The sequence below is a fragment of the Molothrus ater genome, chromosome Z (assembly GCF_012460135.2).
Source record: "Molothrus ater isolate BHLD 08-10-18 breed brown headed cowbird chromosome Z, BPBGC_Mater_1.1, whole genome shotgun sequence".
Classification (NCBI taxonomy): Eukaryota; Metazoa; Chordata; class Aves; order Passeriformes; family Icteridae; genus Molothrus; species Molothrus ater.
This window is the reverse complement of record NC_050511.2, coordinates 62,839,504-62,853,899: the sequence shown is the minus strand read 5'-3', so window position 1 is coordinate 62,853,899 and position 14,396 is coordinate 62,839,504. Positions and strand designations below refer to the sequence as shown.

Below are 14,396 nucleotides of genomic sequence, written 5' to 3'. Positions count from 1 at the left end.
GAATATCAGGAGTAGTTTCAGAAGCAGTTTCAGATTACTTAGAAGTTAAGTGATATATTCATACCAATGTAAAGAATACACTGCTATGAAAATTATTATTTGTAATAATATGTATGAATACATATTATTTAGATATTAATTAGATATTATGATGGATATAATACATATGAGAGTATTTTTATTATTTACTTTATTCTCTATAAATCCATGATCACAGCTTCAAAGTGTGCCAGGCAAATGAAGTGGATAATTTTCTGCTTATTGATAGGTAGCACAGACATTGTCTCTCATTGAGCTTATTGAGAATGATTGAGAATGAAAAATTAAGCAAGACATTTCTAAGGAGAAACGTCTATAATAACTATAATTTTCTAAAAATAGACTATCCCTCTAAAGCCTTCAATGTTAAAAACCTCTTGTGTGGTAGAGTGGTAGAATAGAACTTGTATGTGGTAGAACGTAGAAGTGAGTTGAACAAGTTTTCTCCCTGTGCTTAGAGAGTTGATTGCTGGAACTTCCTCTTTCTTCAGGAATGGTTTTCTTCAGCTATGCTGCGAGTCTGGAGCTTCATGCCCTCCAGTCAAATCAGAAAATGGTTCTTTTAGTATTTTTTTAATTTCAGCAAGTTATTTATCTCTCATATTTAAGAAAATCTCAGAGAATTGTCTGAGAAGCATTTTCATCCTTGTTCTCCAAATTTTAGGTTTTTTTTAGCATCCTCTTTTCCTATATATTGCTTCCATAAAAAGAGTTCTTCCCAGTGTCCCTTTGAGGTGTATTTATTTGAGTGCTGAAGGAAAGTGTAACTGGTTTTTCTGTCTTCATCTTACCTCTTGAAAACTGTTTGCCATATTTCTGAAAGCCTGGGTTCATAAAATATTGTAAAGAAGTACAAAGCAGTGGTTGCCAAGAATTTCTTGAAACCCCTGAATTTCTAATCGTTGATCTACCCTTCATATCCACTGGACTTTTTTTTTTCACTTGACAGATGGCAGTGATGACATTGAAGGGGGCAGTGCAGTTGAGAATGAAGAAAATACCAAAGAAACAGGTCAGTGACCTGGATTACTTTGAGGCTGGACACGGAGGTTTTCTGATCATTACTAAGAATGAAGGAGGAGGAAAGGTCTCCTTCTTACATACACCCTCCTCTCATGTGTTTTTATGTTTTTTAATCAATCACAGATAAAGGGAAGAAGCAAGCAACACCAAGAACCAGAAGAGGACATGCCAGAGGGAGAGACAGGCATGGTGATGAAGACGATGAGGATGATGAAGGTGGGATGAGGAGAGCTGGGCCTCGCAGGCACAGAAGCCGTAGACGAGGACGAGCAGCTGGAAATGAGGCCAGTGATTCTGATATGGAACCTGTAAAAGCCAGGAAGAATCAAGCAAATCAGAAATCCAAAGAAGATGATGAAGAAGATGAAGATGAAAAAGGGGGTAAAAGTGGGAAAGGTAAAAATGAGAAGAAAGGGGACAAAAAGTCTGATAAAAAAGGGAAAAAAGAGAAGGCCAACAAGAAGAAAAAAGACAAAAAGAAATCAGGATCAGGGTAATTAAGTTTTTTTCCCTTATAATAAAACTATAGTTGTCCTAGATAAAACCTGTTTTCTCTTATAGCTGAGAAATACCAAGAGTCAATATGACTCCCTTACTTGTGACAGTCAAATTGGAGCTGGACAGATATTCTTTGTCCTGCAAAGAAGAAATGACAGCTGAGTGAAATGGAAACTTTCTGGAAAATCATATCTAGTTATATTCCAAGTATGTGAGCTGCTTTCTAGAGAAAGGGAGTGAAAATGACAGAGGAGAAGATAAAGTGGTAGAGGTGGTAGAAAGTGGTGAGATCTGACCCGTTTTTTTCTTTTTGTGAAACTAAAATGCCACAAACTCCAAGCTGATTACCTTCCAAGAAAGCCAAGTTTTATTTCCAGTATAGAACTAAAATCTTGATGCTTCTCAGAAGATCACATTCTTGTTTCCCAGCCAGTTTTGAGCCAGCTATTTAAGACCAGTGTCCAAATTTCAAGAACCTGGAACCAAAAACTAAAATGGGATTTTCCAATCTGTCTCCCACTCACTTCCTCTGAAATATCACTTTTCAATTTTCCAAAGTATCTAATGCAACCTGGGGTCTTTATAAGACTCCAGTGACAGGGAGCCCTTCAGAAAAATATTTCTATTTCTCTGCCATCCTAGCATTCCCTTGCTCCTTGTCCCTTCTTGCGCTTTTGAAAGGAAGCAACCCTGGGAGCTATGTATAAGGGAGCAAATGGAGCTATCTCAATGGAGAGGGAGAGAAACTCCCATTCCTCAGTCATCACTTGTTACAGCTGTTTCTGTTCCCAGAGGCATCACTGGAGAGCACAGCAGGACTAAAAGGAAAATATACAGTAAGATATGCTGTTGTATTAATTTGTCTGTGATCCCATTTCCATACCTTTCTACCTAATTTCCCTTCCCAATGAGAATGAGAAACCCTAAAATTTTTCTTTCTGCTGGCTCTTCACTGTGATGGCAATTATACTCCTGTGTGCAGTTTTCTGTACTAACAGAGCAACAGCTCTGACTGTGTGAACCTATGTTCCTTTGCTTATTTTTGTCTTCATTGCAAACATTTACTCAGTGTTAATTAAAAAAGGCCACTGAAAATAGAAAACTGAACAAAGGCACAATGTTTTTCATTGTCTTCCAAAGTTTTTAATATTAAAATACATAATTTTGGGCTAAGTAACTTGAAATTGCTGCCTGAACAAAACATTGATCTTAAAGTATTAAGCCTAACAATATTTGAGGAAAAACTGAGGACACTCTCAAAGATAACTCAAGAGTATTATATTTTTAGACTTACGGGAGCTTCTGAAAAGATTGAAGAATAATATTTTAAAATATTATCAAAAGAAAAGACAAAATAATGTAAGAATGAAGGATAGCAGGCTGGTGATCAGTTTGGCTGTGATTGAGATAAAGGGTTTGTAAGACTTCAGAATGGAAAGTAAGGTTGGCAGTATAGAAATACAGCCACTCTAGCAAGTCCAGGAGGACCTATCACAACAAATTCTCTATACTGCTTAAGCATAGACCTTGCTGATGCAGTTTTTTAACTGCCAAAGTGTTTCAGCATGAAATAGCAGGAAAACAGTGAAATCAGAAGTTGAGAAAGAAAATACAAGAAAAATTTCCCTAAATGAAAAGTGGAACTATTTGGCAGAGAGATAATATTGTATTTACCGCTGTCATGGTGGCTTTTGCTAAACTCCAGCAACATGCCCCATTTTCATGAGATCACAGTACAAGTCAATAGAATCTGCTACAGTTGCCCTTTTCCCCGTCTGTACTTTTCATTTAAATCAGGAAAACCTCTTCATGCACTGCTTAGTCTACATAAACGACATAAGGGAATGCTAGAAGAACTCTGCATTGATTTTCTGGTTTAGTTGTTTTGTTTTTTCAAAACTTAAATATTCCACTCTTGGTTAATTTGTGGTAGTGAGTTTCCCAGGGTAATGCCATGATCAAAGGAGTTCTTTCTCGATGAGTTTTAAATCTTCTGTTCTTAGATGTTAATGATTGTTGATGAGGCTGATTGTTGCCTGTTATTGAGGGTGTGAGGAGAGCCTGCTTTACCCTGTTCATAATCATCAACCCCAAAATATCAATGATAAGTTGCACCTTTAATCTCACTGTGAGGGTTGGAGATGTTCATGGGTTAGAAAATGGTTTAGTTCTTTACTGCTTTGTTTCATTTTGTCTGATTGATTTTAGAAACTCTGTGCTGTCACATAAAAAAAGAAAAGAATGGCATAATTTTCTTCCTACTGCATAGCTCTATCTGTGAGTAAATTGACTTTTATTAAGTTCATTTGAGAGTATAAAACTTCTGCAAAAGCTTGGAGGTACATGGAAGATTAAGACACTACTTTTTGTAACTGAATAGTATTAACTGACAGGCAATGCTATAGGGATTATCTGCATAAATAGAATTTACAATTTACACAAAAAAACTAGAAAGAAAGATTTCAAATTTAGTAAAATTTATTAAATTGTCATGCTATACTTTCAAAGTCTTACCAGTCTTATCATGTAACATCCTTGCTCAAAGAAAACATTTTCATCCTAATTTTTAATGCTATACACAGAAATAATGAGAAAAGTCGATTACATCCATAAAGAGGAGATGAAACTAAAACCAAAATAGAGATGTATAATAAGGCCGTAAAACCAAACTAGAATGAAGAAATTTGTTGTGTGTTCAACTCGGAAGAATCACTTGATTTCAAGAACTCCATTGACTTAGATGTGTATTGAATTGGAGCCAAGGAGGATGGGGTCTTTATGTCAAGATATTTATTGACACTTGGTGCTTTATGTTAGCCTGCAGGTCACAATGAACCCTTCTGACTTTCAAATGTGTGAATAAAAACCTTTCATGAAAGGCTAAGACTTTTTAATGCAGAAGACAGAATTTTGGTTTCCTGACAGAATTTTGGTTTCAAGTGTTCCACCACTTGAGCTGAAGGGAAAGTATGCTGCTACTCCACCAAGTTTGGCTGCATAATGTAAACACACTAGAAAATTCTGATTTCTTAAAGAAACTCTGGAATTTGGATTTTTTATTATTTTTCTGGTTCCAAAGGAAGGTGAAGAATGTAAGATGAGACATGTTTGTAAAGACAAACAAAGCAGTAGCTGGCAAAGGGCACAAAGCCTGTATTATCCTGAGTTGACCTCCTGTGTTCTGTTAAGCTTCCTTTTCTCAGTAAGTTCACTACATTAGCACAAAGCCTTCATGTTTCCCACTCTCTCACTGCAGCATTGCAAACCAGCAAATTCCAGCTTTGCATAATCCAGCAATCTTCCGTCAAAGGACATGTTTAATTTCAGGCACATCACTCTTCTTAGTAAAATGGAGAACAGCTGATTGCAACAATGGATTCTGAGCTCTCTCAAATCAGACTTTTAATCCTTCTGTTCATCATGAAGACATGACTCTCTTTGCATTTTGTCTCAAAATTTTATGCACAAATCACTTTGTTATCCTTTATCCATTTGACTTCAGTTTTCATGCCATTCTTAACTTGCTCTTCACAATTCTGGTGTGCCAATAAATAGATGTCGTTCTCAGTAGCAGTTTTTGTTCATGTAGCTTCAAGCTTTCTGTGATACTGTTTTTTGCCATGTAAAGCCCAACACAGTAAGACTGATGGGTACAACTTTCTAAGGTGACAGTCTATTCACTATGGGCCACAATGATGCTCAGAGGGTTGGAGTACCTCTCCTACAGGACAGGCTGAGAGAATTGCAATTGTTCATCCTAGAGAAGAGAAGGTTCTAGGGAGATCTGCTTTAGGGGAGCTTATGAAAAGGAGAAAGAAATTTAATATGGCCAGACAGTGACAGACCAGGGGACAAAGGTTTTAAACTGAAAGGGAACACATTTATATTAGATGTTAGGAAGAAATTCTTTACTCCGAGTGTGGTGTAACACTGGATCAAGTTGCTCAGAGAAGCTGTGGGTGCTCCACAGCTGGGGAGTGTTCAAGGCCAGACTGGATGGGGTCCTGAGCAACCTGATCTAGTGAATGGCATGCTTGCATATGGCAGAGAGGGTTAGAGAGAGATGATTTTTGAGGTTCCTTCCAACCTGGACCATTCTGTGATTCTATGGCTCTATGATAATAAATAGGATTTTAACCTTTAAGAGCAAGGTGACCCTTAGCTATGGAAGCTTCTTTCTTTCCTTTGCTAACTTCTGTGCTAACTTCTGCCTGAAAGTTTTCAGCTTATCCCCTAATCTTTCCCTATAATTAAGTAAAATTAATGAAGACTATAGGCAGATGACCAATAACAAACTTGTATTTTTCTGTGTTTCAAAAAGTATTTTGCTTCTATTTTATGTCTTTATTTTGAATCCTTTAAGTATTCTTGCTGGTAAACTCTTGTGTCATTTATGCCATTTAGATCTCTAAAAAGACCTGTGTTACCTGTTTTGGTAGAGGAAAAGTTTTATAATTTCTAAACTTTTCAGGAGATAGAACCTATACATTAGGTAATGAATAATTCAGCTCTCACATCAGATCTTGGATATCAAATTCTCAGAAAGGTGAAGTATGAGCTAAAGAGCCTGAAAACTATTGGCTTGATCAAGTCAGAATTAATTTTTCTCCAATCAAGCCAAAAAACCATTAAAAAACCCCAAACAAATCTTCAGTACAGTTTCAAACATTCATAAGACAAAGAAACAGGCAAGCGAATCAACAAAAGAAGATAAAGAAAGCACAACAAGAACAGACAGAAATGCATCAAACTGTTATCATCAAGAGATCACTTAGTGGTAGTTGTCACTGTCAGCTTTTTAGGACAGAAAGTCAGTCTATTGATTTCATTTTTATAATTTTTCTGTTCACTTGCATAAAAAGAAGAAACACTTGTTGCCAATGAATAGCTACATGCTATTATATGAGATGCAAGATTGCTCAAAAGAAAAGGTTATCTATGCAGAATTTAGAAATGTGAATATTGTTTTAATTAGCAATTCTTTGCAAAGATACAACAAACTGATATATGGATAATGAGTTCAGATCACAGACACAACATACCTGGAGATGCCATTACAATTGCACCTCCTTTCCTTGAATGCTTGCTGAAATGTGGCTTTGAAATTTTCCCATCTATGAAATATTATTGACTTGGTAAGTGTATGGGCTGTCATTTGTCTCTCTACTGTGACATACTGAGGTGAAGGAGTTTGCTTTTATGGCTGTAGCTAGAGCATCCTCACTTGACCATAGTGAGTTTGGGTGGGACTCTAAGAAGGCTAATTACAGCTGCAGAAACAATAAGTGACTGTCAGATTTTACCTCAAGAGTGCTGCTCACTGTCCCCCAGCTCTGCATTTTGTATGCAGGCTTTGCCTTTCATACTAAAACTAATAACAAGTCTAAAGGAAGGGTGTCCTCCCTTCTGTGCAAGTGTGAAGGCATTAATATAGCCTCAAATTTAACAGAAATTAACACGAAGTATGTTTTTCTGTGGAAACATCTGTCCTATCTGAGGTTTGGTGATGTTTTTTGTTCCTGCTTTTGTTCGAAGCTCTGATTCTGAATCTGAGGAGGAGCCAATTACAGAGGAGGAATTGGCCAAGCTGAAAGAAGAGGTAGAAGAAAAAAAGAAACTTATTGCCACGCTACGAAACAAGCCATGGAAGATGAAAAAGAAGTTGTCTGTCTTGAAGTATGGTTTGATTTCCATAATGAATGTCTGTTGTCTTGTTCTGCACTGTTTTTCTGAATTTTCACTTTAGTTCTGTACCTACTCACAAAATTAACTTCAGACCACATCTAATCTCTCTTCTCTAGGAGGTATGCTCACCGAAAGTGGAGGTAAAGGGTGCTGCAGATCACTGCTTTCTTGTCCCAGTAGAACTGAAATCAAATATGGAAAGCTAAGCTTTTTCTTTTCAAAATTTCCATTACAACCCAGAGCAAATCTTTTCCTTTTCTTCAGTTAGGTTGATGTTGATGAATTCTTCCACTGGTGAGATTAATAGCTCATTAATATCTCAGAAAAATTATGAAACTGCAGGACTACCTCAAGATTGCTAGAGAGAAAGGAGAGGATTTTTATCCCTAATCTGACTTTAAAGAAAGGAAAAAAAAATAGCTTATGGAAAAGCAAACTCTTTGGAAGCAGAACTTGTACTTTCATGTATTTTTATTTATGCCACATAGAAAACTGCATTTTGCCCTAGCATACCTATCGCTATATTTACTTGGGAGGCAATAATGAAGTATTTCTTTACATTTAAATTTCCACCAAGCACAGGAACTGAGTAAATGGAGAGAATTTTATTCTTTTCACAAAACTGCTATGCTCCCCTGTTTTTGATAACTAATTTGCTGCAGCAATACCAAGACACCAACAAAACATATCTAGCAGAGAAAGGATGGTCTGTCCTGCAGAGAGTTTTTAATATGAAGAGAAATCACAGATGTGAAATATGGTGTGGAAAGTCTATAGATTTATCCTTTTAGAAGGTAAGGTAATTTTGGAAAGGGTAAACTTACAAAGAGGTAGTGAAAAGAATCAAACTAGGTAAAAGGAAACAGTATCTGGGAGATGTAGAGTAGAATTGTGAAGGTCAGACAATTTTCACAAAATAAAAATGAGCAGATTAGGTTTTGGATAGTCTACAGCTGAAGGATCCCCATGTACATAAACTTAACATTTGATTAGAGTCTTCCTATGGAGAAAGCTTCCATTTTTACAGCCATTCTTCTATCCCATAATTTATAGCAATTCCAAGGAAAACTTCATTACTTGGTATGTCCCTTAGACTATTTTCCATTATTGCTTTTCTATGTGGGCAGTGATGATGCTGCAACTTGTAGCTCAAGGATGATCAAGAGACACCTCTGGGCCTTGGGATATCTGGCAAAGAAAGCTGGCACAGAAGTAATTTTTTCCTCTATACTTCTGGTTGTGAGCACTGGTATTGGAGGAAACACTCTATTAATACAATAATTCACAGAAAAATCCTCCTAGAAACTCTGCTAAGGCTCTTGGAGGATGGGGAGGTGATTTGAGACAATAAACACTTCTTCACCAGGGAAGGAACTGCCTGAACAAACCAGCAAACCTTCTATGATGAAGTTACTACATCAGTGGGCAAAGGAAGGGCTGTGGATGTCATTCAGCTGGACTTCTGTAAGGTCTTTGACAGAGTACCCCACAAAATCCTTCTCCTCAAATTTTAAAGATATGGATTAAATGTGTGGACTGTAAGGTTGCTAAGAAATTGTCTGAATTTGTCTGACCAGCTCCCTAGGTCACACCTAGGGAGTTGGTGGTCAATGTCTGCTTGGACAGCCCTTTGGCGGACTTGGGTGTGCTGGTGGATGGAAAGTCAAAGGAAAGCCTACAACGTGGGTTTGCAGCCCAGCAAACCAAACCCAAAGCAGCGTGGCCAAAAGGATGAGGGAAGGGATTCTGCTCCTCTAAACCACTCTAATGAGACCCCACCTGGAATGTGGGGTCCTCAGTACAGGAAAGGCATGAACCTGCTTGAACGGGTCCAGAGGAGGGCCACAGAAATAGTCAGGAGACTGGAACAGCTTTCCTATGGACACAGGCTATGAGAGTTGAGTTGTTCACCCTGGAGAAGAGAAGGCCCTGGAGACACCTTATAGCAACTTTTCCATACTTAAAGGGGGTTTTTAAGAAAGATGGGAACAGATTTTTATAAGAAGATATGGTAATTAGACAAGAAGTAATAAAACCTTAAAGAAAAATGGTAATAAAAACTTAGAGAATTTAGTTTCAGACTATGTGTAAGGAAGATATTCTCTATAGTGAGGGTGGAGGGACGCTGGATGAATCCAGAGAAGCTGTGGATGCCCCATTCGGGAAATGTCCAAGGACAAGCTGGATGGAGCTCTGCTCAACCTGGCCTAGTAAGAGGTGTTCTGCTCATGGCAGAGGGTCTGGAAATACCTGATCTATAAGATTCCTTACAGCCTAAACCATTTAATTATTTTCTGATCCCAGGATATACATGCCAAAATACAGTTATAGAGTGTATTTTCTAGACTCCCTGCTTTTGTAATTGTTTATTTGGATCCTAAGTTCAACTGAGTTGCAAGACAAGCCTGGAGTTTTTATGCTACTTGAAGTAAAATTTTTATCTTATAAATGGGCACTCTATTGTGATTACAGTTACAATAGTATCAGCATATTTTAAGGTATCTATGTTCTGTATTTTAACAAGTAATTTAAGATTCATAACAGAATCATTAGTCTAACAGATTGGCATTATTGGCGTTGTTCTTGTATGTAAGAAAAATGGACACATGCTGGCTGTAAGTGCCTTAAACTTTTAAATCAATTATGTGACTTTTGAATAACCTTGTCTTAGCATTTCTGGCTCTTGAAACTCTTATTGAAACATTGTTAGTAGTAAGTATTTCCCCCTGTCATCTGCTTCTTTCTCTGTGAAGGATTTAGAATATTGTGTGATTTGTGGTGAAAAAACCAAACTATCTCCTTACAGGTAGAAGAGCAAATTGCCCTATTTCTGTAAGTCTTCCAGCTTTCACAATTGAGAGATGCTTCATTGGAGGTTTCTTCTCACCCTTAAGATGAATGTTATGTAATTATATAAGCCAACCCCCACTTCCATGTTTGTTCTGTATCAGCATCTTTATTTCCAAAAGTGGAAGAAAAGTGCTATCCAGTAATACTCTTATACATGACAAAACAAGACCAAAAAATACTTTTTTATATTATTTTGAATGGTTAATATTAACATCAGTTGGGACTTCTAATTTTAAATATTGTTTTTTTAAAAGAAGTGTTGTCAAAACAAACAATTTTGGGAGAAAGATTTAATTTCCAATGAAATTTGTGGTTATAAGAGAGCAAGGCATTTTTTACAATTAAAAATGTTGTTTAAGCATTTTCGAAGGAAAAAAATTTTCATGGCTTAAACTGTATATGGTGGGAAAGATGATTTATGCTTAACTCTAGTGATTATTTTGGAGAATGTTAAATATTTTCCTTCATTCTTTGGAAAAATGCATGAATGAACAATCATTTTAGAGCACAGATGTAGAACTAGTTACTCTGCAGAGGATGCCTTCTGTTAAAAAATGGCTGAGTGCTCATTGCAGAAGTGGCATTCTTAATAGAACTACATTGGCGATTTAGATCAACTCTAACTTCTAATTTACATCCCTGTGTCTAAAAAGATGCATTTCAAACAGCCCATGATTATTCTCTGAAGAACCGTGACTTGATGAGGATACTGCTCTGATACAGTGTCCCTCTGCAGTTTCAAGTTGAGCTGTATTGATACTGTCAGACTCTAAGCTCACCTTGAGACATGGTGGTCAGTTCTTCACATGTCTGGAGATGTGAAAAAAGAGAGGAAGAAGACATGGAGATGAGTGAAAAGATGTTACAACAGCATCCCCACTCTCCTAGGCCCTAAGCAATAGACTTGTGGGCTGGGGACACGCTGGTCTGTGCTGCTGAGTATAGAGTGTGCCTAGAGTCCAGACTTTTTGTCATTTCTAAAACAAATATTCACCTTCAGAAGAGTTTTCTTCTTCTAGTAATTTTCCTTCTACTGGTTTACATGGTTTGTGAGTATTGTTGCTCTACCTTTTCTACGGGAGAACTTGTGACATTTCTTCGTGACACTGCCTACTCAGGTCAGCACAAAGTTACCTGAAGAACCACCAGGTGAAAATGATCATTAATTATTACTTGAGAGACTGAAATTTAGAGAGGAATAAACTGATTGATTGACTGATTGACAGAGACCCTTGGGAGTCAGTCCTGAAGGGCAAAGAAGTCCAGGAAGGATGAATATGCTTTAAAAAGGAAATTGTTAAATATTCAGGAACAGGCTGTCCCCATATGCAGGAAGGGAAAAGGCCAGGTCATTAGGGAAAAGGCCAGGCTGGTTAATATTAGGCCTGATCTCAGGACAAAAAGAGAATCTATTTTTTCTGGAAGGAGGGACAGATAACTTGGGAGGTCTACCAGGATGCCACAAGTTCATGTAGGGAGAACAGCCAAAGCCTTACTAGAACCTGATTGGCCTCTACTTTTAAAGACAATAAAATTTTTCTATAAAGACTTTTGAAGTAATTGGAAGGTAAAAGAGTGTCTCCATTGCTTGTTGAATGCGAAGGGTAGTGTACTGACAGGGAGTGAGAAAAAGGCAGAGGTACTTAATGCCTTCTTTGTCTCAGTCATCAGTATCAAAACCAGTTTTCCTTATGACAGCCAGGTCCTTGAGCAGGAAGTTGGTGATGGGAAAATGAGTGACACCATCACAATACAGGAGGAGATGGTTAGTGTCCTGCTATGCCAATTAGATGTGCACAAGTCTACGTGTTCTGGTGGGATCCACCCCACAGGAATAAGAGAAGTGGTGACAGAACCAAAACACATTCAATCACCTACCAGCAGTCCTGGTTAACTGGAGAAGTTTGAGCTGACTAACACTCAACATGTAACACTCGTCTACAAGAAGGATCAGAAGGATGATCTGGGGAACTACAGGCCTGTCAGCCTAACCTCAGCTCCTGGAAATTTATGGAAAACATTGTCCTGAGTGCTGTTATGCAGGACAATCAGGAGATCAAGCCCAGATGACATGGATTGATGAAAAGGCAGGTTGTGGTTGGCCAAACTGATCACTTTCTATGACAAAGTGACCTGCTTAGTATAAGAAGGGAAGCCTGTGGATGTCATCTATCTAGACTTCAATAAAGCATTTGATAAAGTCTCCCAAAGCATCCTTCCAGAAAAATGGGCTTGGATGGGTGCACTAGGGTAAAAACTAGCTGTTTTTCTGGGCCCTGAGAGTGGTGGTGAGTGGAGCTAAACCCAAGTGATGGCCAGTCACTAGTGGTGCTCCCCACAGCTGTGTTTTGGGGTCACTATTGTCTAACATTTTTATTGATGATCTGGGCATGAGAATTGACTGTACCCTCATTGAATTTGCAGATGATATTGAGTTGGGTGGGGGTGCTGGTCTGCTTGAGGGCAGGAAGGCTCTGCAGAGGGACAGGTTCAATCAGGGGGCTGAGGACAACTGCAGGAGGTTCAACAAGGCCAAGTGTTGTGTCTTGCGCCGGGGCTGCAGCAGCCCCTGTGCAGTGCTACAATCTTGGGGTGAGGTGGCTTGAGAGCTGATCTTCGGAAAGGAACTTGGGGGCTGCTGTTTGAACATGAGCCAGCAGTGTGCCCAGTGGCCAAGAAGGCCGGTGGCACCCTGGCCTGTGTCTAGAACAGCGTGGCCAGCAGGACAAGGGCAGGGATTGAACCCTGGGACCGGGCACTGGGGAGGCCTCACCTCAAGTCTGTGCTCAGTTCTGGGCCCCTCACTTTAAAAGGGACACTGAGGGGCTGGAGCCTGTCCAGTGAAGGGCAACGAGGCTCCTGAAAGGACTGGAGAACATCTCTCATGAGGGACAGCTGAGGGAGCTGGGGTTATTTAGTCTCAAGAAGAGGAGGCTCAGGGGGGACCTCATTGCTTTTTGCAGCTCCCTGCAAGGGGCTGAGGTGAGTCGGGGCCTAAATCTGCTACAGTGCCTGCAGTGAGAGGACAAGAGGAAATGGCCTCAGGTTGAGACAAGGGAGAGTCAGATTAGATACTAGAAAAAGCTTTTTTGCTGTTGGGGTGGTCATGCTTTGGAATAGGATGCACCAGGGAGGTGGTGGAGTCACCATCCCTGGAGGTGTTCAAGAGGCATCTGGATCTGGTGTTTGGTGATGTGGTTTAGTGGTTTTGGGGTTACAGTGGTAGTGCTGGGTTGATGGATGCACCATAACGTCCCTTAAAGGGCTCTCCCGACCTTGACCATTCTATGATTCTGTGATTTTTTGATTAGAAGAAGGCACTGAAAAAAACCCCAAACAAACTAATGCGCCAGAGCTTCAGCTGTTGCAAGCTGAAAATCTTCAGGGAAATCTATCAGTTTCAGTCTGGATTTTGGAAACCACATGCTTGTTTGTACATTTTTCTGATGGAGTTTTGCACCAATATGAAGAAAAGGGAAGAGTTTAAATACTGTGCTTGCCTCTGGTATACTCATCTCATTTCTCTTATTAGTGTTCATGCCACTTTAGACAGACAAAATTCTGTGCTACAAAAGCACAAATTCCATTAGTAACTGAACAGTTTGTATCCAGCAGCAATGCTTATTATGGTAACATATAATTAGAGAACTGAGTGCATGAACTCAGAGATGTGCCAACTTGTTCTCTAAAGTTACACCACAAGACAGTTAGTACACTATCAAAACAAGTGAAATAACAAGTTACATAAAAAAAGATAGTAAAACATCAAGTTTAGGCTTTTTGAAGGGCTTCCAATTAAACACATGTCATAAGGAAAGATGGGAGAACTATCCTTTTTCCCCTAGAAAAATCAGTGCAGTGCAGAATCTGTTCTTCGCTTAGAATTATAGAACAGTTTGAGTTGGAAGGGCCCTTAAAATTAAATTTATTCCAACCCACCTGCCATTGGAAGGGACACCTTTCCGTAGACCAGGTTGCTCAGAGCCCCATCCAGCCTGGCCACAAATACTTCTAGGAATAGGGCATCTACAACTTTTCTAGACAACCTGTGACAACATTTCACCATCCTCACAGTAAAGAATTTCTTCCTAATATCTAATACAAACTTACTCTATCTCAGTTGAAAGACTTTCCCCCATGACCCATCACTACAGCCTCTCACAAGAAGTCCCTCCCCTTTCTCACAGGTCCCCTTCAGGTACTAGGAGGCTGTAATTTGGTCACCTTGAAACATTTTCTTTTCCAGGCTATGCAAACCCAGTTCTTTCAGGCTTTCCTCATAGGAGGCTGGCTCCATCCTT

General features: G+C 39.0%; 1 protein-coding gene across 1 annotated transcript in view; it reads left to right on the top strand.

Moving 5' to 3' along the window:
- TMC1 (transmembrane channel like 1) overlaps window positions 1–14,396 on the top strand; it is a 55,349-nt gene that overhangs the window by 7,297 nt on the left and 33,656 nt on the right. Inside the window, exons 2-4 of the mRNA XM_036403593.1 lie at window positions 989–1,051; window positions 1,186–1,555; window positions 7,096–7,236. Coding sequence (XP_036259486.1) covers window positions 989–1,051; window positions 1,186–1,555; window positions 7,096–7,236 — 574 coding nt within the window. The remainder of the gene's footprint in view (window positions 1–988; window positions 1,052–1,185; window positions 1,556–7,095; window positions 7,237–14,396) is intronic.